Genomic DNA, 26360 nt, shown 5'->3' on the forward strand with positions numbered 1-26360 from the left:
AGTCCTCTCCCCTCAGAAATGCAGAGGAAGCGCGGCCCGTCGGCGCAGCGCGGGGCGGGAGACAAGGCAAAGCCCGCGCCGCTCCCTTTCGGCTCTTCGGACGAGCCCTCTCCCGGCTGGGCAGGCGGGCGAGATCCGGAGCCCCGTGGGCAGCGACCGCCATCAGGACGGCAGCCTGCCCTCGGCCCCGGGACCGCCCTCGGGGCTCCGCCGCCGCCGCGGAGGCGCGGTCCGGCCGCCCCCCTGCCCGCCGCGGTCGCCGCGGGCCCGGGGCCGCGCTGCCGCGCGGCCGCCGGCGCTGTCCAGCGGCGCCGGTGCTGCTCGCCCGGGGCTGCGGGCGGCGGAGCCGGAGCCGGAGCCGGAGCCGGCGGCGAGGCGCCGAGAGAGCCCGCTCCTTACTCCGCAGCCCCGGTTTATACCTGGTGCTGGGAGGAGCCGCCCCGCCTCTCCTCCTGCCTGCGAGCGCTTGTGCCCTCGCCCCAGCCCCGAGACGCCGAGGGGGGTCTGGCGCGGAGGATCGGCGCGCATCCCGGAGCCGCCGGGTCCCAGCCCCTGAGCGCGATGGGGACGGCTTGGGGGGGGGGGCGAGGGGGAGCCTCTGCCCCCGCCGCTGCCCTCCGCAAGCAGCCCCCGCAGAGGCGCTGCCCGGCAAACCGGAGAGCTGTCCGCCCCGTCGGGAGGGAAACCCGTCTTCCAGCATCTTACCCGCTTTGAAATGCAGGGTGACGGGGAGCGAGGGACTTGGAGGTGAGGAGAGTGTATTCCTGTCAGTCAGCTGCGGGGTCTGAATAGATCCTGCTCAAAGACATCAGCTGCCTTTAAAGTTTTAGGGTTTGGTTCGCGAAGCTGCATTTCACATTAGCCTCGACTATGGTATTGGGGACAGGCGATGTGTTTTATCCATGACTTCCTATGCAAATGGTATAACACAGTGCAGAATAAACATTATTTGCCTCTTCTAAGTGTAGCATTTGTCCCTAGTGTTTCTCGCTTTTCAGTGAGGTAGTATCTTTTACTTCCCACTGTCTGCACATGAATAGGCTTTCCAAAGAGCTCCGCCTGTTTCCAGGAGAAGCCATGGATGCAGGTAGCAGTGCAAATCTGCTGAAAGAGAGGCAGACCTACTGGACTGAAGTTTTGAAGGTATTTGAAGATAAAGAGCTAAGGCAGAGGAATAACAGCATTTGCCAGCAACGTGCTCTGCAGACTGATTCCTTCCCTTCCTCTTCTCAAAAGGGAGAATAATTGAGCTTGCAGTGAACTTGCTTGTTCACATTATTAAAACAGTTCTCTTGAAGCCCTATGGGTATATGACAGGTGTGTGGAGAAAGCAAATGAATGCACAGAGGACTTGCTGAAGTGGGAGAAAGAGTTTGACCACTGACACACCAGAAGCAAAGCATGGCACATGTGCAGTAACACATACCCTGCCCATGGCATGCTGTCCAGTGCAGGAATTAAATTTAAAAGACATCAAACAAAAGGTATTATTGCTTCTTAAAAGTTACACCTCTCCGTATCTATTGATTGATCTTTGTGACCCTTCTCACTTCCCTGAATATATGTGTTCAAAATTGTGTAAATTACTGATTCATATAATCCTGATTAGTTTTACTAGAAAACCCAGCCAGTGCTAGTCCTCAGAAATTATCAGGCTAGAGACTTCACCTTTACCACTAGCAGCTCATAGGAATTGTCCCAGAGCTCCTCTGGAAGTGGTTCTTGCTACTGATCAAGTTTCCTTCACACGGTGTTAAATTCAACCACACTCCCTCCAAGGGAGCCTTACTGTCTGCTTGGATATTTATCACAACTGCTGGGACCCTCTACTTTGCTGAGCATACATGAACTTATCTAAGACCAGCAATATTCAGGTTTCTGCAAACAGTTCGAATCAGTCTTTTTGGTTCCCATTGGTTGGATCCAGTATATGTCTTCAACACTGTGACCCCAGACTATGGACCTCTCGCTAATTTATTTGAAAATGGGTTTATACGTGAACAACCAATATGATTGCCATTGGAAGAATAGTTTAAAGTCAAAATGTCTTTAATATTGATTTATCTGGGACAACAGGAAGCTGAATCTTTTTTTTTGCATGAATACCAACAGAAGAACACTTTAAAAGCTTCTATTGGCATAAATTTCTTGCAGTTTGCATGAAGAGAGGTGAGACACGTTGCTTTTTGTTGCACAATAACACCACTCCTACTGCTGCCCTCCAGGAGAATTTCTTCTATCCTAGTAAGTTTTACCTGTCCTTTAGTCCACAAGATGGAATTCCTAAGGTTGAGGAATTAGGAACATATTCAGTGGGAATTTATGTTCCTGATTTTTACCAGTACTTGATTTTATCTACTCTATATTTTCAGAACTCTGAACAGCAGGGAAATAAGCTTTGGAAACTGTGTCTCCAGCTCAAAGGAAACAGAAAGTTAGATTATGCTTCTAATGTCATTCAACGGATGTCTGTGTAAAGACAAGGGAATATATTCAAACAGCATAAATATAATTTCCTGCAGAGGCAAAAAGGAGAGGGAAAAGATACACAGACCCTGACATAAACCAGCCAGAATTCAGATCCCCACACACAAACTGTTCATCATTCTCTTTTCAAACAAAAGAATCCACCCACCTCTTTGGATGTTATTTCAGATTACGGTCCAGAGACAATCTCATCATACAGCTGTGACACAGTACTTAGCACAAAAGCAAAGGAGAGACTCCCATGGTTAAGCCTCCTTAGTGGTAAAGAAACTGTGCACAGGCTGAAATCAACCAGCACAGATGGAGCGTATCTGGGAGTGCAACACCACAGGGCAGGGACTGCAACAACTTGGAAACGTGGGAGGCAAATCTGCTTCATCAGTAATTCCCAAACGTAGGGATGCAAAATCAGTGCGGGTAGGAATGAGGAACTCCACACATCTCACAAACGCCCTCTACTGAGAACTGCTTCCAGCAGGGAAAAAGGCTCCTTTCACGTGTTTGTGCAGCTCAAGGTGCTTGACAATTCCAGGGCTAATTCCAGATTTGCACATCACAACAAACTTTGTGTGGTCCCATGAAGACCCAAGCATATCTGCCACCAAAACTACCTGCACCAAGTAGCCTTTAATTAAGTATGCACACTTGCAAACTAAATGAGGACTGTGTTCAAATGCAACCCTGGAAGTGATCATGTTTAAAGGCCTGATCATTAGTCATACATTAAAAAGAAACAAGGCAACAAACAAGAAATAAATACTATTTGATTTTAAACACTGAGCATTAGGAACCAAACCTTAGGGAAATCGTTGTAATATCACGCAATCTGCTGGAAATTCCAGCAGATTCAGCTGGAAAAAGTGGACATGCATTGTAGCAGACAGTGACTTCTCCCAGACAGTCAGATGTACAATATCCTTAAGTAAGTCATGTCTTCTTTCTCATTACTTGATTACAGGCTTTCTTAATTTGGTGGTGGGTTTTTGCAGCACAGACTTTCATCACCTTTCAGCTTCTTGAGTCAGGGACTCCAAAGGACAAGAGGATACAGAAACAGGTCACTTCCCCTATCCCCAGGTTTCAGAACAGATAACAGGGTTTGCTGCTGCTACTATGTTGGTAGCTGGAAATGGGTCCACGAAGCAGCTGGGAAGAGTAGGCAGAGTTGGAGAAAGGAGGAGATGGAGACAAGGGCTCTCTTCCTGAGTATGAAACACTCCATGTTGTGGAGCCTCCAAGGAGGACAAACATTCAGCTTCTAAGGCCACATCTCTAAGGCCAGACCTCAAACTCTAAGGTTAGACATCTCAACACCAAACCTCTACAACTCTTTCACTAGTAAAGTAGCACTGAAAGTTAAACATCTCATAGGCGATGCCAGTGCATCCCCTGGGGGGAAATAGATATGAGAAGAACTACTCTGAAAAGAATTGCTGTGGATTTGTGTAGAGAATGTCACAAATGGCATAAGCTAGCAAACTAGATATGTTCAAAAGCGAAATACTGAGTTTAGCTATGGCTGCTCAGGGATAAGCTCTAAGAAGCAGCGAACTAAGAAAATAGGTCAGCCCTTTCCACTTCAAGACTCCAGAGAACAGAAGTAGCTACTCTCTGTGGTCAGAGCCAAGCTGTGTCTGCCAGCAGTACTATGTCCTTGGAGCACTGGGCTGCAAGCAGTAGTTTGTGGCCACCCAGGCCTCACAAAGCTGCAACAAACATCAATATAGAAATTTCTTTTTCTTAAGTCGGCATGACTGAAGATGGTGACTGTAGAAAACAATGCTAGAGTGAGCCATCATGCCTATTTCTTAATTTTTCAAAATATGCTTTTTAGACTTTGCATTAATTTAAAAAAAGGGAGGAAGAAGCTTTACGTATGACACACATCTCCCCAGACTGAGCGCCGTGGCTGAGCCCATACCCCTGTACGATAAACCCAGACTCTCTTTAGTCCATCCTTCTCAACTCCCAGACTGTGCATCCTGCCTGTGACTCTTTGTGCTGAACATAAACCAGCAGGCAGGAGGACCTGAGGAAGACACCTGCCTGGTAAGCCTCCCGGCCTAGCCGAAGGTGAGGCAACCTCCACCTCAGGTCTGAATTGTAGTGGAGGCACCAGTCTGCAGCTGGTAGAGGCCTCCACTGGGCCTAAGCTTCAACACGGGGAACTCTGCAAACCAAAATGGAAGTGCAGGTCCTTCCAGCACTAGGCAAAGCTGGCAAGCTGGCAGAAGAGGCTGTTCTCCAAGGCTTAGGCATGCAAGCTCTCTTTTGGCGGTCAAAAACTTATCGTACTGGTACCGGTTCATTTTTTGTGCCATTTCATTTTGTGCCATTTTCATGGTGCCACTTTTTCATGGCACAAGGATAATAGGTGCCATTACATTTAACTACACTAATAAAACAATGAACTGGGTGCTTAATGCTAAACACACAGTTCACCCCTCTAAGCATAAGTGCAGCTTTATGCATGCATTTAGTTTCCATTTGTTTAACTGTGATTATTCAGTAGGACTTCAACACATTAAAAGGTTAAAGAGCACACTGCTGAGTTGCAATCTTGAGCTGAAAGCCAGGCTTAGGACTCACTTAGAAACAAGTGTGATATCAACATCTTCCATCCCATTTGTGCATAACAGACAGCCACTCCTGCAGATTCAAAACAAATAACGATTTTCTCTCAAGGAAGCCCCAAGGAACAGCTTGAGTTGCCTTAGCAGACTGCATTCAAAAGGACCACACAATGCCAGCTTATTCTACTCCCATCTCAAGTTATCCCTTTAATGTGGTGTTACGAAGCACATTATTGAACACACATGACAAAAGAAAAACATTGCTATCAGTTCCTCCTAGTGCGAAAATAATGGGCTTCCTGTGCTCCAGCTCACACGACGTGTATTTGAGCCACTTCAAAGAAACTGACAGTTTTACTGTGGGCCTATTCATCACATTCAGTGGGGTTTGAACGCAGACGCCCATGGGGTTTGTATTGGGTTTATTTGACAACCTCTCCAGAATTCATTTCTTCTTTCAATGCAGCTGTATTCCTTATGTGTTCCCAGAACTAAGGCAGAGCATTGCCAGCTAACTCTTCTTTTAGCATCTTTATCACGGGACAGAAATTCAAGTTGCCATAATATTACTGAGGTTGTACAGAGAATGATTCGATTGCCTTAGATTAGACGGTCCGGTCAGGTAAGTAATTATGTTATACCCACCTAACAATAAAAAGATACAAAGAAGCATTTGTATAGTACAGCTTTTTACCTCAAATGTGTTCTTCAATATCTTTCTATCTGTAGCAAAATCAAATGCTTTCTGACCAAACTTAATGATTATTGTGGGTTCACATTCTTCGATTAATGTGAAAATAATTGCTACTGTACCAAGCATAATAAAAAGTATTGAAAGATCTACCTCAGGTTAGAAACTAGGAGCTTTTCTGTTTTCCCATTATTGCTTTTTAAAAAATATTTCTGCTGAAAGACATCGTAAGAAATACTGATACAGGTATTCTTTGAAGTACATTCAACAGTAGGTTTTCAATAGCATTTCACATTTTAAAAGAATTAAAAGATTAAAATATTACTGATATTAAACATCTGTCCAGCATGATAAGCTAATTTCGTAGTTTTATAGTATTGTGGGAACAAGAAAAATTGCTTTTGGGTGATAATTAGGCTCCATACGTATTATGAGCAGAAGAAAAACAGTTCACTGTAATCACAATTATTGCATTTTTGTGAAGGTTAGTCACACATCCTGAGAGCCGCAGTATTTTATTGCAGATCATATACCATTGTGAGATTGCTTTTAGTTCATTCCATATATACAAACCTCAGCATTCTCTCTATGCAGCGGAGCAGCAGACTGCATTGAAAAAAAGTTTAGAAACCTAGTCTCAGTGCTACTAATACAACACCTTTTACAGTCCTCCAAGAGATCAACAGACATTTAATTAACGGCCTGAAAAAGGAGCTGTAGTAAATAACACACACTTATTGAAGCACTTTCCACCTTATTCATAATCTAGCTACTTCAGCAGATGCAGGGCAAGTTCCCCTTACAAAGGGTGTTCGACGTCTTACAACAGTTGTTCTAATCATGCCATCAATATAGTCATTGTGACGTCTTTTAGAGCCACAGCAGACAAACCTACACAAAAAATGAACCCCGATTTCCATCTCTTCCCTCCTCCTATCTACGTTTCTGTGCCTATGAGCATACATCACAGAGGGAGCAACACTTTTTGCTACATCATCTTGAAGTCACACTGCAACCAAGTACAAAGGAGGCTTTCTCATGAGTTTAGAGATCAAAGAATAAATGACCCCCTTTGGATTTGGTGGCTGGATTTCACTTTCCTGCGCACCCTCTTCAGAACGCCGAATAAGCTACTGTGTACCAGTGATGGAACAACGATCTACCCCTTCCCCTCTTCTGGTTTCCCATCTCCATCCTTCCTCTCTCCGCCTTCTCATACAACTCCCACTAGGTTCAGACTAAGGTGCTGAGGTACATCCCCGCGGCGGTTTACCGGCAGGAGTGTCTGGCGCATGCACGAGCTCGCATGCATAGCTATTCTGGATTTCCTTCAACTGCGCATATGGAGTACGCTAGCAAATTATTAATAGCAATTATTGCCATTAAGTTATCTGTAGCTGTGTTGGAGTGGTTAGTATTATTTAATTCAATTGCTGTTACTTCTTTGAATTCAGAATCTCTGACCTACAGCTTCCGAGTCCAGTTGCATCCTCACTTTTGACTGGACTTAGTTAAAAATAAGTGATTAAACTCCAAAGGGTGTAAACCGAACGTGTCAGCAGCCCAGGATGCTGCCGTCGCGCCCCGCTGGCGGGGTCCCGGCTCCTCCCGCCGGCGGCTGCCCCGACAGCGCAGCGCCGGGGCTGCGGCTGCTGCGTAGCCCCCGGCCGGGAGCGGGGCCGGGGCAGGGGGCCGGGGCCGGGGCCGGGGCCGGGGCCGGCTCCGGCTGCGCCTTCCGCAGACATGTCCGCCGACTACGTGCGGAGCTTCTCGGAGGGATGTGTGAGTACGCGGGGGCGGACCCGGAGCCGGGAGCCGGGAGCCGGGAGCCGGGAGCCGGGAGCCGGGAGCGAGGGGTCCGGCCCCGAGCCGCCAGGGAGCCGCGCCCCGTGCCCCGCGCCGAGCAGCGGGGAGCGGTGCTGGACGCCCGCCTGCAGCGGCCCGCTCGGCGGCAGGGCTTCCCGGGCGGGGCGGGACGCGACGCCACGCGACGCGACGCGACGCGACGCGACGCCCACCGAGGGAGGCCTGCCCGGGTGCTAGAGATGCCCCTTTGGGGAAGCTGAAATTTAATTTTCAAGACCAAGTGCCGTGAGGTTTGATGATGGCGCGGCGGTCCTTATTCTGCCATCACCTGACATCATGCGAATCGATACAACAGCAAAACGAATGGACTTTCTTTCGGTCGAAGCGTTCAGCTCCGCCTGGTGCATTCTGTGACAGCAGAGCACGGATAAAGGCAGGGAAACAAATTAACTGATAAGGCCTACACAAGCGAATGTTTATATAAAATTAGTAGCAACAATAAAGTGTTCTAAGCCATTATTTTGTTAGAAGGCTACTGCAGCCTTCATAGGCAATCTCTCTCTCCTTTTAAAACAAGTAGAATAAAATAAATATTTTGGATAATGAAAAAGAGCAAGTAGGCCTCCAACAATAATGCTGTTCATTTTTGTTTTCATGTTGAATAACCCTGTGATTTGCAGCTCAGGCCACCAACGGTAATTGGCCAGTTCCACACTCTTTTCTTTGGCTCTGTTCGTATGTTTTTCCTTGGCGTTTTGGGCTTTGCTGTTTATGGAAATGAGGCCTTGCATTTCAGCTGTGACCCAGACAAGAGAGAGGTTAATCTTTTCTGTTACAACCAGTTCAGGACTATAACTCCTCAGGTAATTCTCTTTTTTTATTGTAGAAATCCAATGTTAAGAGAATAAACTGCAAAAACTAAACATACTTGTTCTATATAAGAAGTAGGAACTGATTGGACTAATTATCACTTAGCTTTTTCATGAATATTTTCTTTTTAATAACCTTTCACCTGTGACTAAATATAGAGTTGTGCTTTCTTATCCTTCATAACGACAACCTTCACATTTCAGAAACCAACTGAACTTTTCAAATTAAAACATAATAGTGATTTTTACCTTCATTGTCATCTAAGTGTTTAGACATTTGATATATATTAAAAACAGACTTGCAAAATGTTCCAGAGTGTGTGTGTGTGTGTTTTAGCTGTCCTGATGCAGTTGTAAATGATCTGACAACTACGTTTCTGCTACATTCTAGGTATTCTGGGCATTACAGCTGGTGATTGTGCTGGTACCTGGAGCCTTTTTTCACCTTTATGCTGCGTGTAAGAGCATCAAACAGGAACATAATCTCCAAAAGTCATTCTACACTCGTTTTCATATCTTCTCTGTTTTCTTAAGGATTATCCTTGAAGCTGTGGCTTTTTGGCTTCAGATTCAGCTGTTTGGTTTCAGAGTGAACGCAATCTACATGTGTGATGTGGGAGCACTTGGAAAAAAAGTTTAACATTACCCGGTGCATAGTGCCAGAGCACTTTGAAAAGACAATTTTTCTTATTGAAACATACACAGTTACTGTGATTACAGTGGTCTTGTGTGTTGTCTAAATTTTTGAGATCTCATGTAGAAGGCTAGGTTTCCTAAAAACTCAGTGATTTCAATCACTCCTAGTCATTTACCTCCCTGTCCACCTGTAGTTCTGTAACGATTTCAAGCTGTAACAAAAAACATCCCCTGCCCTCTATGCAGTGTTGCAGAAGAGAACCACACTGATGGTTACTGCTGCAGAGTAGTCATCTGACACTTACTCCTCATCTAAAAACTACCACGTTACATGAATAACCTTTGTTTCCATGTCAAGACCAAAGGCGGTAAGATTCACAAGAGTAACATGTTTTCATGACCTGCCACATACAAATAGTTTTGCCTCCAGAGGAGTGTGTGTGTGTGTGTGAGGAGGTTAATTATAAACATATTTTTATTCACAGCTTTTCTGAACACATGCAATTGGAGCTATTGACCTTACAGGAAAAACTATTCCAAATTTCTTACATGTTCTCATGGCTTGAGCATTAATCAGTAACGGTGGATAATCTCTGGGTACCAGAAAGCATTCAAACATTTTCCCAAGCACTGCCACTGTTGCAACCTGCATCTCAGACCCCAGGGGCAGAATCTCCTGGTTAGGCTGTGGTGACAACATATCCATGGATACCAGCTTACTTTGGACCAGTCCAGCTAGTGTCATCTGCTAGCTGTGAATCTCCTTTTAAAAGTGAAAGACTAGCATGATATTCTTTGTGCTGACTAGAATGCCTTACCCTCATTATGTTTTGGCTTACAATGTAGAAGATTTTTACCAACTTTGAATGATCACATTTTGAAGGAGTAAAAGGGCTTTATGCCTTAGTTTTGCATAAGAGGCTTAAAATTGTCAAAAGAAAATCTCAGAGAAAAGCCTTTTCTGGGTCCAGTCATGCCTTGATTTCAGTGAGAATTTTGCTTGTGTGTGACTGCAGAATTGGGCCCACAGAATTTTTTGTGCTGTGTGTGTCATCTGACTTCTTATTGCTCTGACTAAAGCTGCTAGAATAACAGTTAGAAAGAAGTCTGCATACTAAAATTATTCCATGCAATAAGTGTATTTGGATAGGTTATGTCTTGAACTTTATATAGGTATCATATTTTTGTGTGTGAGTTTCTTCTTAAGGACTAATAGACATCTTAAACTTAGAAGTGATTTCATTCCTTATGCTGAAGTAAGGTAATGAAAAAAAAACAGATTTCAGAACTGGGAAGAAAGGAGGAGATAGTTTCCTGTACAAAATATGTACAAATAGCAATCATAACAATTAGCTAATTTCCTTTTTTTTTTTTTTTTCAAATACCCTCAAATTCTAGGGAAGAAAAAAAAAAAAGGAAGGTTTCTTCCTCTTTCATCATTTTCTATGGCTACTAAATTGAACAATTTCTGTTCTGAATCTCAATGAAACAAGAGACTCGGACTCATCACTACTTAACAGTGATCCAGGAACCAGCAAAGTCAAAAGAAATCTGTCAGCATCTTGGGATATAGTCTGAGGTCTGTAACACTGAAGGGAAGAACATCTCTGCATCTTGAATTAAGTTTAACTTATGTGAAAAAACATTCAGCATAAACGCATAAAAAATTGAGATCCCACTGACAGCATTTGTGTCCTTCCAGAAATATTTGGAAAATTCTGGAAAAATTACTACAAAAACTTTTAGCACCAACTGTTAGTTAAGCAGTCCCAGACAAGGTTGGGTTGTCAGAGCTTTGTAATCCTCACCCACAAAAGTAGTCCTCATTTCATAAATGGAATTGCATGATTTAGGTGTCTTGGATTTGATTGATCCTGGGCCATTTAAATCAAAAGTGAGTCACAACCAGATGTGTGATTTTTTAAAATATGCTGTTCAAGAACAAGATTACAAATTTCCATACATTCACTGTATTAAAGCTTTAATGTTATTTTTTTCCCTATGGAAGTAAGTTATATGTTGTCTTAAATATACGTCCAGTTGTTCTTCTGTAGATTTCAAATCACTTCAGAAAGGTCAGAGGACTGCGAAAACCCCCAGCCTCTCAGGGGACTTCCATGTTTCCATCAAGAGCCTTGCAGAGCCAGGACTGGCACAGGACTGCCTGAGAACCCCTGGGGGGGTCCAGGAGCTGGATTACCCACCACCATGCCCTTTCCCTTGGTGGTCAAAACCTGGAACATATTAAAACACGTTCTTCCAAACGAGATACAATGCAGGTTTTTTCCGCATCTCCTGTGAAATTAAAATGGTCAAATTCCTCTGTTTCAGTTTTTCATTTAAAAACAAAATGTGCATTATCGCCTTTTAGTGCAAATGTTTTTCTGTGACTGATTCCGTCATTAGTTTCTGGAACAGGTTGATGGAGATATTATTTCCATGTAAAGAATCCATTTCCCCATGGTTATCAATACTTCTCCTTCCTACATTTGCCACTTGTTTTTCCTGGCACTCGTATTCTCAAGTGTCTCTAAAATTTTCTTTCTTTCAGTCTTCAAAACTCCCACCAATTTTATCCTCATTTACATCGGTTTCTATCAGCTTCCTTCCACTGCCTGCATCCATCAGTGTTGCACTGATTTTAGCTCAAATGCTTAGCAAATATTTGAGATGATCCTGAAGGCTTTTTTTTTGCCATTATGAAAGGAATTATATAATACTTGGGGATTCTTTGATTCAATTCTATTTCTTTACACAGCGAACATGAAGTCCTGTCTCCCAGAACACAGCAGGAGTAGTTTTGTTGCTTACATCAGGGTCATATTGTAAGTGCTTCTTCAACTTTTTCGTTGTTTTCCACCATACTCTAGCTGCCTCATTTTCACAGGCAGCACACAAGCCAATCCCCAGCTCGATGCATTTGCAGTCAGTTTTGTCTCTAGCCAGACATCATGCCCATTTCAGTACTCACTTAACAAAGAGCCGTAATTGCTCCCTCCATCATCTTCAGTGAAACAAGCTAAATACACCCAGTAAGTGATGTGATTGCCTTCACATCAAAGGTATAGTTGCTCTGGGCCAGCCAACTTCTAGTACACCACCGCAACATCCCAGTACTATAACCACTCCTTGTTTTGTTCCTTTCTTGGCTTCCTTTCTTCTTTTCAGCCATCATTTCCCTTCTGTTCTCTTTTACAGCACTCTCCCATGATAGCAATGAGACAATGCAGCCACCTCTCCTACCCCATGCCCCCCTCCAACACACATCTTTCTTTATGCCCTGGAGCATTGACATTCTCTTGCTTCGCAGACAGCCATTTTGAGACCAGGAAGAAGTCTGGCAACAAGGCCATTTAAAAGAAATTAAAAAATCATTTAACTATGCTGTCAGAATGAGAAGATGACTGACACTAAAATAATTTATATTGCAATTTGTGAGATCCATTTGAAACCGTTTTGCTTCAACAGTTCCCTTTTTTTTTTTGCTGTTCTTATCCCCTCTCAGCAAAACCGGAAATCCCTGGAGGTTCCTCTGAGAAAAAGTTATCTGGGAAGTGGTGATCCTGCGAGATGTACTTTCCAGGGCCGGCAGACTTGCTGACAGCTGCTGGGAAGCAGCCCAGACCAGCGAAGCGCTGTTAGCCAGGCTATGGTAGCACAAGGCTTCTCCAGGGAGCTGCAGTGGGATGAAGGAAGGGCAGAGGCCCAGGAGCAGAGTTGCGGTTCAGTGCTCGAGGGCCTCCCGGATGTCTGGTGAGCGCCGGGGCAGCCCAAGGGCAAGGTTTTTCAATCTGAAAATGGATTTTACTTGCAGATCAACCTCCAGGGCGAAGGTCTGCATGGTTGTTTGGGCTGACGTGCCAAAGGAAAGGAGCGAGAAGGGCTGGTGAGGGCTTCGCCGCTCGGCCCCTGAGAGCTGGAACCAGGCCGCCATTCCCCCGGGCTGGGCCAGGACAAACCCCGGCCGCCCCGAGGTCTCCAGGCCCCTCTGCGCGGCGGCTGTGGGACACGTTGCAAACACTAACGAGCCAAGCAGGAGGCGCATGAGGCTGTTCGTCCCCGCGGACGGACGCACGGGCGGGCGGGCAGACAAACGGACGGACGGACGGACGGACGGGCCAGTCTGCCCGGCCCCGCCCGGCTGCGGTGGCCCGAGGCCCGGTGAGGCCGCCCCGCCGCCCGCCTCCTCCCATCAGCAGGGGGCGCTCTTCCCGGGCGCACCGCCAGGGGCGGCAGCCCGCCCACCGCGCAGGCGCCCCGGCGTCCCGTACCGGAAGCGGAAGCGGCCGGCGCCAGCGTCGGGAGGGAGAGCTGTTGTCGGCAGCCCGTTGTTGTCGCTGCGCGTCGCCGCCCGCGCGATGGCGGCCACGGCGCTTCCCCCGCTGCCGCCGCAGTTCAAGAGCATCCAGCACCATCTGCGAACCGCGCAGGAGCTGGACAAGCGCGAGCCGGTGGTGGCGTACTACTGTGAGTGAGGCGGCCGCGGCACCGCCCCGCCTGGCCCCGAGCCGGGGCCCGGCCCGGCCCGGCCCGTCGCGTCCCGCCCCGCCGCCGCTCCCCGCGACTGGGGCCGCCACCGCCCCCGGCCACCAGTCCCTGCACCGGGCGGAGCGTGCCCCTCGCTCTGTCTGCCTGGCTTGTCGGGTTGCGCCGAGTGCCCGTCGGATGGACGGAGAAGTGGGGGCGGGGGGAAGCCCCACCTCTTGGGGCGGTCCGGGCTGTTCACGGTCTTCCCTGCCTGCCGCTTCAGCTGCAAGCCCCGACCCGTCTTTCACGTGCTCTATTTTTGCAGAGTTAAGACCCTCTGCAGTCGTAGGGCGTATGCCAGCACCCTAAATACGTGCTTGTACGCATGTGTATAAAGTCAGGTTTGCTGTCTGTGTTGGGATAGTCCTAATAAGTATCGCAAAAAACTAACCTTCGAGAGTCTTTCTCCTGGTGATTAGACCTCCTTTCTGTCCTGTATCCGAGTAAGCAATTTGGATTTGAGAGTCTTTAATTCTTTCAAGTGTTCATTTTATTTTCTGTGAGGCTTTGCCACTTCTTCAGGGCTCTCTAAAGGGGAGAGTGGGTGGCTCTTTTTTTGTTCGTTTCGTTGAAGTGAAAACAAAAGCAAAATCTTACTTGAAGTCTTTCAAATTAATATGTACATTTTTTTCAAGCTACTTTATGGCTTCTAAGCTAGTGCTTGTCAGGGTGGTCTGTGAGCCTTTGTAAAAGGCTTTCCACAGTTAATTAAGTAACGCAAGCCTATTGTTAGTAGTCATAAATTCCTGTCACAGTTAATCACCACACTTGGAAAATTTGTAAGACTAGCTGATCACCAGAAATGTATGTTTATGTTGTTTTTTTTCTTTTTATTGAGATGTGAGGAGGTCATTTGGGGTTTTTCTTGGCAATAGCTTGTCTTCAAAGAGAGTTAAATAAAAAATAGAGGTAGAACTGGTAGTTTAATTTGTAAAGCGAACTTAAGTGTTGAAGGATGAACTCATGAAATTCCGGCTTCAGAAAGCTCTGAAAAAAACGTTAGCTCAGTGTCACAAGAATAACTTTAATTTTTTTGTGTTATACAGGAATACTGTGCTAATGTGGAAGAGTGCCACCAGAGAAGTGAGGTAGCCACGTATTAGAACACTGGAAATTCTCAGTAGTGCTTACTCTTTTTTGCTGGAAAAACAGGATGAATCTTACTTTGTGTGGTAGAAAGCACTAGCTAGGTCAAGTTGCACTGTTTTGTTGGGGTTTTTTTCTTCTTTATTTCTTTTGGGTTTTTTAATCAGATGTAACACTCTGGCTATACAATAAAAATACTAGCATTTAGTGTAGGTAACAGAATGCAAGTCTGTTTTAAAACAGGAATGTTTTGATGGCCGATCTCTATTTTTCTTAATGTCTTTCCTATTCTGAAAGTCTTGGTGCACAGGGGGAAAAAAATATCCACCTGTATTGAATAATTAGCATTTTCTGTAAAGTCCTTTGCATTCTCTGTCCTAAGTAGCCTGAAAATTTGCATATCATATGTTTTGAGTACTTCAGCACATCTGATTCATTACTGAGTATACTGAAGATGTATTCTAGAGATACTTTTCTCATTACATTATTACATAAAGTAAAAAGCAGCAACACCTCTTTTTCAAGACAGGTCTTGCTTGGTTCCTTTGTTCTTTTAAATACACAAAATAGAAGAATTAGTTTTCTCTAGTGTTCCACTGATGACATGTATTTCCTTCCATGGTGGATGAGTTTGGATTGACTAAAATGCAGAATTCCTGTTTCATAGGATTTTTTTGTTTTGTTGTTTTAATTCTGGCTTTGAAGCAAAAATAAGGTTTATGAACCATTAATTTTGAACATTGTGGGTTTGGAACAATTATGTGGAATCCCAAAGTATTAATTATTAATATTGCTACCGTCAAACAAAATGTACTGTATGTGCTTCTAGCATGCTATGAATAATAGGGGCTTTCCTAAAAAGGTAAGTTTTTTAAAGTGTAAGCCTGAGGATACAAAAAATTTTCAGGATACTTTTCAGATAATGTTTTGAAAGCAACACAGATTTTATGTGGAGTTAAAGCAATTTTTCTCATTAGATGCTTCACTGAAAAGAGTGAAAGTCTCTTTGTTGAGCCTTTGAAATGTGTTTTGGAGGAGCTGTATACATTTTCTGTAATGTATTGTGTGGAAGGAATAGTGTGAGGAAAGCTTGGTGTGTGCTGGAACATGTGCTGTTCTCTTCTGGTACTCCTCTGCTAGCCTTGTCTGCGGGCACCATGCATGTCCTGGGACCAGAAGGGTGGTGTGGCGCAGCAGCTAGCCAAGGGGACCCTGCGGTGAAACGTCATGTGATGGTACAGTGCTGCGTGTTCTGTCTCAAGGCTGCTTGCACAGCCACCGTGTGAGGGGGAGAGTCTGAATTTTGGTCATAGGACGGATGTAGCTATCGGTCTGAAGAATAGAGTAAGGTGTTTATAGCTTTGGAATGTTGCCAGAAGTGCTTCATCCTAGAAAAAAGCTTTGGTCCCAAGACTGATGTTTCCACGACACAGTGGTTTTCAGTATGGACATAATGTTTGCTAGGTTTTGATTTATGTGCATTTTGGTTCAATTCCACTTGTATATTTCTGATAATAAGAGCTATGACACAAACTAATTTGAATATCAGAAGCAAGTAAACTCTGGTAAGAATGTGTTCACAACCTAAAATATTACTTTCTATGGCTTAGCAATAAAATTGTCAGGAGGAACTACTTACTGCTCATGTTAGTATTTTTGTCTCTGATCAGCATCCACTGGTGCTAGAGGTGTGCTCTCAAAGGTGGAAATTTCAATGGCGGTTACGCATTTTATTTGCGTGCACCATTTTCAGTTTTTTTCTCTCATGTTTTTTGGCTGTAGTTCATTTGAAGCATTAAACTAGCACAAACCAGCACTGCCACCTGAAGAGGATACTGTAGTCCTTCTCTGACCTCTCATTCCCAACCCTGATGTGCTTCAGAAGCAAACATTGATGTAATTGTATGATGAAAACCAACAGTAAGCTATTTTTCAGCCAGGCCAGTTCACTACCACTTAAACAGCTGTGCTCACACACACACACAGAAAAGAACAAGATACGGTGGCATGGAGCGAAGACAAGACTCCTGCTTTTTTGATATTACTGGCATATGTTGATGAAAAGAAACTGTAATTCAATGAACATTAATCTCCGATTTACACAATATGGATAGCTACAACAGGGATGATTTATATTTTTCAATGGCCACATAATTTTCCACGTGAAAGATAAAACATTGAAGAACAACATTGATGTTCTTCTGTACCATAAAATCACAGATGCTTTTTGTTGTGGTACTTGCTGGAAACACTGCAGACTTTTAAAAATGGGTTTATTTCTGGTAGTCATGTGTATTCCTTACAAAGCCTTCATTTTTAGGTATTCAAAGCAGCATATAATCAGTAGCTTTATATGTTGTTTGTAAACCATTACTTTTTTTAGCAGTAGCCACTGTTAGTAGATGGATGTAAATGACCGAAGCAATAAAAATATATTTGCTTCCTGACAGTATGTACCTTCAATTTACTTGGTTGTAAAATTTGTTCTACTTAGAACATAGACTGTAGAGAAATAAAGAAATCAATTTTATTTTTTAAGTTGTACAGACCATGATCTCACAAAATAATTCTCCTTTTAAAGAGATTAGACATTTTATGGTTAATGTAAGTGTTCAGCACTGGGGTCATCTGCTACCTTCTTTTAAAATATTTACCTTCTCATACAATACCTCTCACATTTCATATTATTTTGTTAATCATTGTCATTAAGTATGTAGCTTTTTCAGGTTCAGTAAAGGTCAGCTGATTCAATAGGTGTAAGGGATGCCACATTCATTGCCTAGCAAAAGGAAAATAATTGATTGGTGGTCAATAAAATAACTTTCTCATGTTAAAAACTTAGATGAGTCTGACTGACTGCTTTGAGATGTTATTCTGCAAACACAAGGAGGCAGACTTTGATAAAAAAATCTGTGGCCTGTGTAATAACTAAAGAAATTATGTATGTAACTGTGCCACAGGCAGTTTGACTCAGAAGTTGTTTTTTGAAAAATTGCAAGGTTTGAGAGGTAGTTCTGTCTTCTGAAAACTTCTGTTCTAGTGCTTAAAGCGAGACTTTCCTTCATAGCTATTGTTTCAGCCTTTCAGTAGTGTTGTTAAGCTCTTTTCAAAGATGATTGGTAGTTTATTTTATACTCCAGTACTTACTGGCCATTGATGTTCTAATTCAAAAGTATTGAGAATGCCAGTGAGTTTTGCGATGTATAACATCCTAACACGCAACAGCGTTTGCATATCCAGTGAATGCAACATGAAAAATGATGATTCCAATAACTTCCCAAAAGCTGCACTGTGATCATTTTTTGCTTTACAGTCTGCTAAACATCAGAAAACATTTATATGAGATCAGTAGACTTGATCTGTGTAAAAAAGGTATGAAGAAAATCTGCAGTTCTCAAATTCTTGAGATGGAAAAGCACCAGAGAAATCCTTCCAAAGGATCTTACCATTGTGTTGACATTTCTGGTTTTGTGGGATCAAGCAGGAGAGAAAAGCAGAAGAGAAAATTTTTTTTCCCACAACTAGTTGACAGTCTCTTGAAACAAAAGTTGTTCAGCTTTTAACAGAAATAGCCATGTGACTGGCTTTTTACTTTGAAGTTTAGTCACACATCCATGAAACAAGCTTCTTGGTGCATACCAATTACAAGACTCCTTTTTTTTTTGTCTTAAAAAAAGACATAAAAAATAAAGTTCACGGCCTGATTCAGAACCTGGGAAATATAGTTACTCTGTAATTTTACAACTGAAATACTGTTAATTTTTTACTGATCCTTCCTCAAAGCAGAGGACTAATAGCAGACAGATATTTTAAATAAGCTTTTAATTTATTCAACTTTTTATTGTATCTTGATGCATTTTGAATAACTACTTTAGAAGTTGCATGTAATTCCGAAGTATTAACGGAAATAAAAGTAACTGGTATTTGCTGTATTTCTCTGCAGAGGTTCTGCACATACTTACTGACTTCATTTAACTGGGACATTTTAGAATTAAAATGTGTAACATAATGTTCTTATGCCCTTCCTTATCTAATAAGATCAAATTCCTGAGTTTTTCAGTTTAAATATTAATTTCCTTATACTAGTTTTATATAATCCATTTGTAAAAGTACATTTTCCGTATTCTCATATTGCTGGTGGCAGAAAACTGTTTTGTATGATACTAATACTACAAATTATTTAAAGCCTGTTATTAGAGATTATATACTGAAGAATAGATTTAATCTATTCTTTACTCAGGATAAGTTAGTCGAAATGGTCAGATATTTAAGAAGTAGATAGCCATTTTGTAGTGTACTGTGAGATTTGTTTTGATTGTGCTATGAGTATAAGCTAAAAATATTTCTCAATGTCTTCCCCCCCCCCCCCCCCCCCTTGATTTCTGTTTTTTTCTGTCTTCAGTCTTAGCTTGTTTGCTCTGATTTGTTTCAAAGTTTTGTAAGTGGGAAAACTGTGCTCTTAAAACACTGGTTTGTCTGTGGAGACAGGAAAACGGTGAGAAGTGATTGGAATAACAAAGATAAATACATAAACCCCACAGTCCTCAAAGCAAACTGTGGGTAGAAGCAAAAATTAAAGATTATGTTAACTATTGTGTAGTATTTTTGGCACCTGCTTTGATTACGTAGGTAATATTTTAAAATCATCTGCTCTGACAGAGATAGGAATGAGAACATAAAATAGAAAAAGTGTACTTGAGAGATTGAAACTTTATTTCTGAGGTATGTGTATTTGTATAAAAGTCCTAATGTTCAACTGTATGGTGTAAAAATACTAACGTGTGTTTTTCCACTGTATAATTCACAATTCTTTGGTGGATCTTTATTCAACTTGTATCTATCGAAGTAGAATTAAGAACTGTCTTTTCCTGCCTGAGGTTTGCTGCTGCTTCTGAAGAAGGGATGCATCAATATCAGCATTTCATTTTGCAGAATCACAGAATTGCTGAGGTTGAAGGGAACTTTGTACATCACCTAGTCCAATCCCCTGCTCAAAGCATGATCACTAGTGCAGGTTGGTCAGAACTGTGTCCAGGCCGGTTTTTAATATCCTCAAGGATGGAGACTCCACAGCTGCTGGGAGCAACCTGTTCCAGTGTGTGATCATTCTCACAGTAGATTTTTCTTATGTTTAAATGAAATTTCCTGTATTTCATTTTGTGCCCATTGCCTCTTCTCCTGTCACTGGGCACCACTGAGAAGGGTCTGGCTTTGTCTTCACTCCCCCTGCCCCCTCCCCACATCATGTATTTATATGCACATTGATAAGACCCTCTGAGCCTTCTCTTTCCAAGATGAAACAGTCCCAGCTCTCCATCTCTCCTGGTGTGACAGATGTTCCTAACCCTTCATCAGCTTTGTGGCTCTTCCCATGTCTTTTGTACTGGGACCCAGTGTGCTCCAGGTGTGTCACACCAGTGCTGGGTAGAAGGGAAAGATCACCTCAACCTGCTGGCAGTGTTGTTCCTCTTGGTCATGCCCATCTACGGTGCTTTGGTTCACCTCACAGTGTAGTTTGAGAGCATGAAATAGGTTTCTTCCAGTTTAAACTAAACTGGAGGGTGTTACACAGGAGTGCTTCAGATTGTGCTGTAGTCACTACAAGCTGTTTTATCGGAATGACTTGACCATAACTAATCCAGAGTACCTGCCTTCTCCTCCTTTTGCCTTCTTGAGATCTCAGTTACTATAAATCCTACAGTTAAGGTAGTTTTTCCTGTTTCAATTAGAAATATTTCATTTTCTTTCTTAGACTGTAGAGACAAGCTTTGAAAAATGCTCATAGTTTAAATATTGTGCAAAAGTTTATAAACCTATGAATTCCACATATAGATCTCTTACTCAAATTTTACAAGACCAAAATTTGTCCTTAAACCACACTGAAGAATGGCAGTGTACAATACGCAGTAATTTTCTAGGATTCATAATAAATATTATTAGATTACTTGTTTTGTCATCTGACCTTAATAATTATCCCTCTTGTTTGTTTTTGCAAATTTTGTTTCACCTATTTAGTTTGCAAGTTGCTATTCTTCAAACAACAGTGAATTCTAATGTAATTTACTATAAGTTTCAGTAATTTTAGGTAAGAGACATTTTACTTAAGGTAGTTTTGACTTGATAAAGTTTGTCTAGCATGTAACATAACCTTGAAATATACTGTTATCAATCCATTTCCTTCTGTAGGATTTAGAATACTATAAAAGAATCTGAGGGGAAGAGGGGGTCATACTATCCATTTTGGTTTGAGTTTCTTATTTAAATTTGTGTGTAGCCTTCCTTCCCCCCACTTTTGCCTCAGATTTTTTTTTCTTGCATTTCTCCTTAAACTAGTTTTACTTGAAAATAAATATTTAAAAGTAATTTGTTTTCTCTGGAATGTTTCAGATTTTGAACTGATGCTGCGAGCCTAATACTTATCTTGTCTTTTGCCAGTTTCCTTCAGCATCACATAATGAGGAGGAGGTATTAGGCCCTTTGAAGTTTGTTTGCCAGTGCTATTAAATCTATTTTTTAAAGTCTTTGAATGCAGACAATTTGGACTTAGCCATGTAGAAATACTATATATTTATGATCTGCATGCAGAAATTACATGAATGAAGTATGATACAGTAATATTCATGAAAGCAAGAATAATTAATTTTATTTTTATATGCAGATGAATTCTTTATGAAAATACATCTGTAGGAGTTTGAGTACAATCCAATTTAATGTTTTTGTGTCCCTTGCTTCCCACATTTGTATTCCAGCTGTTGTCTTCCTGCACCAAGCAGTTAACAAACATTTTTCTGTCAGTGGTTTGATAAAGGGAAGAGGAACGTGTAGCATATGAATGAGTAATAACTAATGGCCTGAAAAAGCTTTCATCTCTTAATCAGAATCAAAATATGGCTAAAGTTTATGGCAATGCTTTTTTGATACTATTTCATGTCATTTTTTTACTATCAAATGTCAGAAATATTCCCATTCCTAATAATTCTTTTTCTATACTAGAGAATTAAATACACATGGGGAAAAAGAACTGTGATCTTTTGATCCTGTTAGACCAGGAAAAAGAAGGATGGATAGTAGGACAGAATTTAGAAGATAGAATCAACTTATTGTGCATGCTTGCTGGCTGGAATTTTTGTTCTTCAGTATTTTTACTTGGCACAGAGTTAGTTTAAAATGGGAGTAAGGGGAGTTTCAGTTGTTATCCAAACATAAATCTGGAATAACTTACTGTGTATTAGGAATGAATGCCTGGCACATACTAAAGCCAAAATGCTTGCTCTGAAATTGTGCTGTGTATTAGCAAAGGAAAAATAACGTGGTATTACGTGACATAAATAAAAGCAGAGAAGTTTCTGTAAAGCTCACTGTATAATTCCATCCAGCACACCCACACTTAGGATTTGCTGAACAAAGATTAAGGGCAACAAATCAAGACATAAATTTTGTAGTTGTCTTGGCAAAACATTTTTCTGAGAATGATTACTTGCCAAGTCTTTATGAATTTGAAGATAAATGTCCTGTCTGCAAACTGAGAGCAAAGCATGTTTTAGTTAATAATTGGCAAAACAGTTCTGTCTTCACATGTAAAACATTACAAGTGACTTTAGCTCTACTTATAATATTAATTAATATTTAGACATTAGCTCTGTGTAGCATCTTTTACCTGCTTAGTGCTTTGCTTTATGCATAGGCTACTGTTGTTGGCCACACAAAAATCTTTTTTGCTACTTGATTTAGATAAAGAGGGAAAAAAATATAGGTTGTATCCGTTACGAAGCCAAGAGCATAAAACAAGCTTAAAAAGAACCAATAATTGCATTCATTTATTTTTTACCAGGTATTCCAGATCTTCACAAATAGTGAAGAGAGATGAGAATTACAGGTCACTTATTTCCAAGATTGTCTACATTCTTCAGATACTTCGTTTAGGCTTTAAAAACTTGAAAACTTTTGCAGCTACAACGTATGGTTTTAGTTGTCTTTTTATATCAGAATTTTCAGAAGCTTGGTTTTTCACAGAGGAAATTTTTTATCAAAAGTTACCAAGCAAATGGCTCCTGTAAGTCTACTTGTTTAGTTTTGCAGTATATTACTGTGGTCATTAGGGACATGCACTTTAAACGTTTTTCAATGTATAGAGAGAAGTTCTGAAAAGAAAACTCTGAAATAATTTTGATCTAAAATGGAATTTCAAGTGTGGTATTTTTAAAAGGTGAAATAATGCAATTGTAATGCAAAACACTAAGAGGATTTCTTTCTATGGTGTCCATACCATTCAGGAGATTAACTTCTAGTTATTAGAAATTGAACCACTTGCATTAAAGCAAAATTTTTGTGACTTAGCAAGCACAGTAATAATAAATTCCACTGCTTTTGCAATATTATAGAAACCAGAACAGCTGTATTTAAAGGAATGTAAATAATTACTGTTTTCTTTCAGATATAGGATGGCAAAAAACTGAACTCGTGTTACATTTGGCTGTCTCAGCAGAAGTGTTGGAGGTGGTAAACTTGCAGCCACTTGCTTATGAGTTCTTTGCTACTGAAAACTCAGTAATGAAGTGAATTTGCCCATTTGCTGCAAGTTAGGAAAAGGACATGATCGATTTCCTTCACTAGATCAAAGCATGTCTTTCAGTTACTATCATGTATCCTTACCATAAGTAATATTTGTGTGATAAACTACACACAAAAGTAAAAGATAGGCAAGAGACTTCTGACACCTTGATTAGCAAAGGTAGTAGTATCCAAAGCAACACAAACCAACATGGTCTTACAGATAGCCTTCATTTAGAATACTTGGGACATTTCAAAATTAGCAGAGAGGACGATGACAAAAGATGCAGACTTGGAAAAACTTGTGTTTGGAGAGAAATTAAGATTCTTTGCCTTAGGAGTAAGACGTAATAATGATACACAAAAGCGTGAAGAGCAGAAGTGATAGACAATTTTTCATGTTGTCTGTAATGAGGCAAGGGATTACTTGCATACTGCTCTTCATACAGGTAGTTTCAAAAGCAAAATTTCAAAACACTGAGAGTATTATTTTTATTTCCAGTAGTATCTGTTGAGGCAAATACCAAATTATTTCACTTGCTGTCTACTTGGTAAGTTTGATGATTGTTGATGCAGGTTTTCAATCCCCAAGCCCCACTTTTGACTAGAGCAGCACTGAGTAAAGCAGTAAGTGTGCCTAAACATACTTAATATTTTTTTTGTCACTGGTGAGTTTCAAACTGTGGAGAGTATACTTTCCTTCTGTATCTTCAGTTCTTCAGTTGAAACTGATGTTCCAGGAGATTTTGACTGGTAAGGTATTGGTTTGCATTTTCTGACCTGCAGGTTGCCTTGTACTTCATTACAATCAGGTTGTTTTATCAACGGTATTTGAGTCAAGACTCCCTTTCAGTACTGAATGCTACTACGTAGTGATGCTCTGTCAATAGTAGTTTTCACAAACATCATACTCTTTCTTGATTACCACTTACTTGAGAAAGAAGGAGTAGCTTTTGGCATTACCTCAAGGATTGCCTCATCAGAGGCCTGTCTCTGGGCAAGTTTTGTTATGTAGTACTCCTTTTGAGCATATTACTGTATGTGAAGAAGTGAGTATGCAAAAATTCTGAACTTTGAAAGGTAGACTCTCATGTTAGCGTAGCTTAAGTGTGCTTTGACCTTTTACCAGTTAATAAGATCTTGCAGGAAATCTCCTTTCCAGTTTATATAGACATTGATACAAATTGGGGTTTGATGGCTAGATGTGGTAACTGTCTTGTGTAGTCAGTTGTGTGGTACAGAGATGTAATTGCTGTGACAGGTGGAACACATTTAATCTTAGCTCAGGTGACGGTAATTGTCTGTAGGACGTCTCTGTTCTTAATACCTGTAGAGCTGCTGCTGCTAGAGCACCTTCATGTTTTCTTGACAGTCTGTGTACGCTTTGGATAATAGTCCTTCAATCTTGAATGACCTGAGGACTCTTGGGCACCTTAGTCCCAGAGTCTTTTGTTAGCAGGAAAGTGTTGTTGGTATGGAACATTGCTTGATGTCACGCATAGTGTAGATTTGTATATAGACAGGAAAAATGTGTTTCTTATGTGTAACTGTTGTTCTTTGACCTGTGTTCTCTGTGTGTTCAAGACTCGCTCTTCTGCATTTGTTCATCAGAGTGCCTGAAGGAGTCTGAGTTTTTCTCAGTCTCTGACATCCTAAGAGGGATAAGGGCTGCCTTTTTAGGGCTGCCTACAAAGCATACAGATGTCATAGTCTTATAAATACACCCCTTTGGATATTATTGAGGAAAAAAAATGTCTTGCTTTCACTATTTAAATGGATGTATTTGCAATGAATGTGAAAAAAAGCCACAGAAGAGTAACAATTACAAATAAACACATTTTTTAATGATTAAACTGATCCTTGAGACTACAGAAATTTACAAGATTTCCATTTGTATGGAAATGGAGTTCTTTTTATATAAATGAATTCTGGAAGAGATATGAAGATGCATACTTCAGCAAGTAAGATAAATCTATATCCATTAATGACAAAGGGGTTTCTGAATTTGTCACCCTAACACATATCAGTCTAAAATTAATTTACTTTCCTCTGAAAATATCTGATATTTGCATGTATCAAAAAGAAATAACTGATCCCGATGGCCCATAGGTCTAGCATGCATTATGTTAATTCCTAAGTTCTACATTATTAAATCATACCATGAAACGTGTTCAGGGAAGCTTACAATCAAGTGTGTACTTAAAAATCAGTTTAATTGAAGACTGTAAGCATTAACTTCTTATCATGTGATTATGGTATTTTAATCGGCAGTAGACTTAGAGTGCCTTAGATAAAAATCTCTATCTTTTTGTGTTTGGATTTCTTTGAAATGTAGTTTTAACTTTACATTTGCTGGTTTCATAATATTTAATATTAATGTGTCAGCGTCCTGAAGATGAATAAGGTGGGCTTAAGAGTACATATCAGTAATTAGCTTAATATTAGTGTTGTCGCTTGATGAAATCTAATAGCATAGAACCTACAAAGCAATTCTTGTTAAAAACATTTCTTTCATTTGTCATCGTCAGTTGTTGTAGTTGTTCATAGCCTTTATTAATTCCTGAAGTTTTGCTCAGAGTAGATTTTTACTTGGTTGTTCTTTACTGAAAACTTGAATACGAAGGTGTTAGGTTGTTTTATAAATTGTGAATGTAGGAGTAGAGAGACATTGGAGATCACAAGTATTTTATTTATTATTTTGGGGTGTCTTTAAGTGGTTGGGCAACCCAACAGCTTTAACATTCAAAAATTTGTCAGCTTTGCAGTCCCAAATAAGGAATGTACACTTTGTCTGGTTTGAATAATCAATTGTATATGAAATGTGAAATACTACTTTTAAAATCCAAAAAAAGAATTAAATTGTGATGCTCACCAGCAGAACCTAGGTAAGTTTTGTAGAGAGATCTAATTTTATTAGACCAGCTGATAATAGGTGGAAAAGGTAGACTAGCTTTTGAGCATATAATGCTTTCTTCTGCAGCAAACATCAGGATAAGTGCAGTTTGAAACAACTGTGTTACATTCATGTTTACTGAGATAATTTGAAGGGAAAAGGCTATCTCAAGTATACGAAGAGATGCTTGGAAGGAGAGAGATTGTAAAGCTGTGAAGCAAGTAAGCATCGCTTGCAGAACT

The 26360-nt window shown here is 41.3% G+C and overlaps 2 protein-coding genes across 7 annotated transcripts in view; both read left to right on the forward strand.

Moving 5' to 3' along the window:
- Positions 1 to 7494: 7494 nt before the first annotated feature.
- On the forward strand, positions 7495 to 9214 carry GJE1 (gap junction protein epsilon 1). Its single transcript, XM_049800187.1, is given in 4 exon segments — positions 7495 to 7533; positions 8238 to 8420; positions 8818 to 9063; positions 9065 to 9214. Coding segments are annotated over 4 exon segments (618 nt in total).
- Positions 9215 to 13323: 4109 nt separating this feature from the next.
- The window catches only part of VTA1 (vesicle trafficking 1), a 44131-nt gene continuing 31094 nt past the window's right edge, over positions 13324 to 26360 (forward strand). The window contains exon 1 of one of the 6 annotated variants that reach the window (XM_049800940.1): positions 13324 to 13529. In XM_049800940.1, coding sequence (XP_049656897.1) covers positions 13421 to 13529 — 109 coding nt within the window. In that variant the 5' untranslated portion in view covers positions 13324 to 13420. The other 5 variants (XM_049800941.1, XM_049800945.1, XM_049800944.1 and 2 more) reach the window with 5 other exon arrangements.

This window comes from Accipiter gentilis, chromosome 5 (genome assembly GCF_929443795.1).
Source record: "Accipiter gentilis chromosome 5, bAccGen1.1, whole genome shotgun sequence".
Classification (NCBI taxonomy): Eukaryota; Metazoa; Chordata; class Aves; order Accipitriformes; family Accipitridae; genus Astur; species Astur gentilis.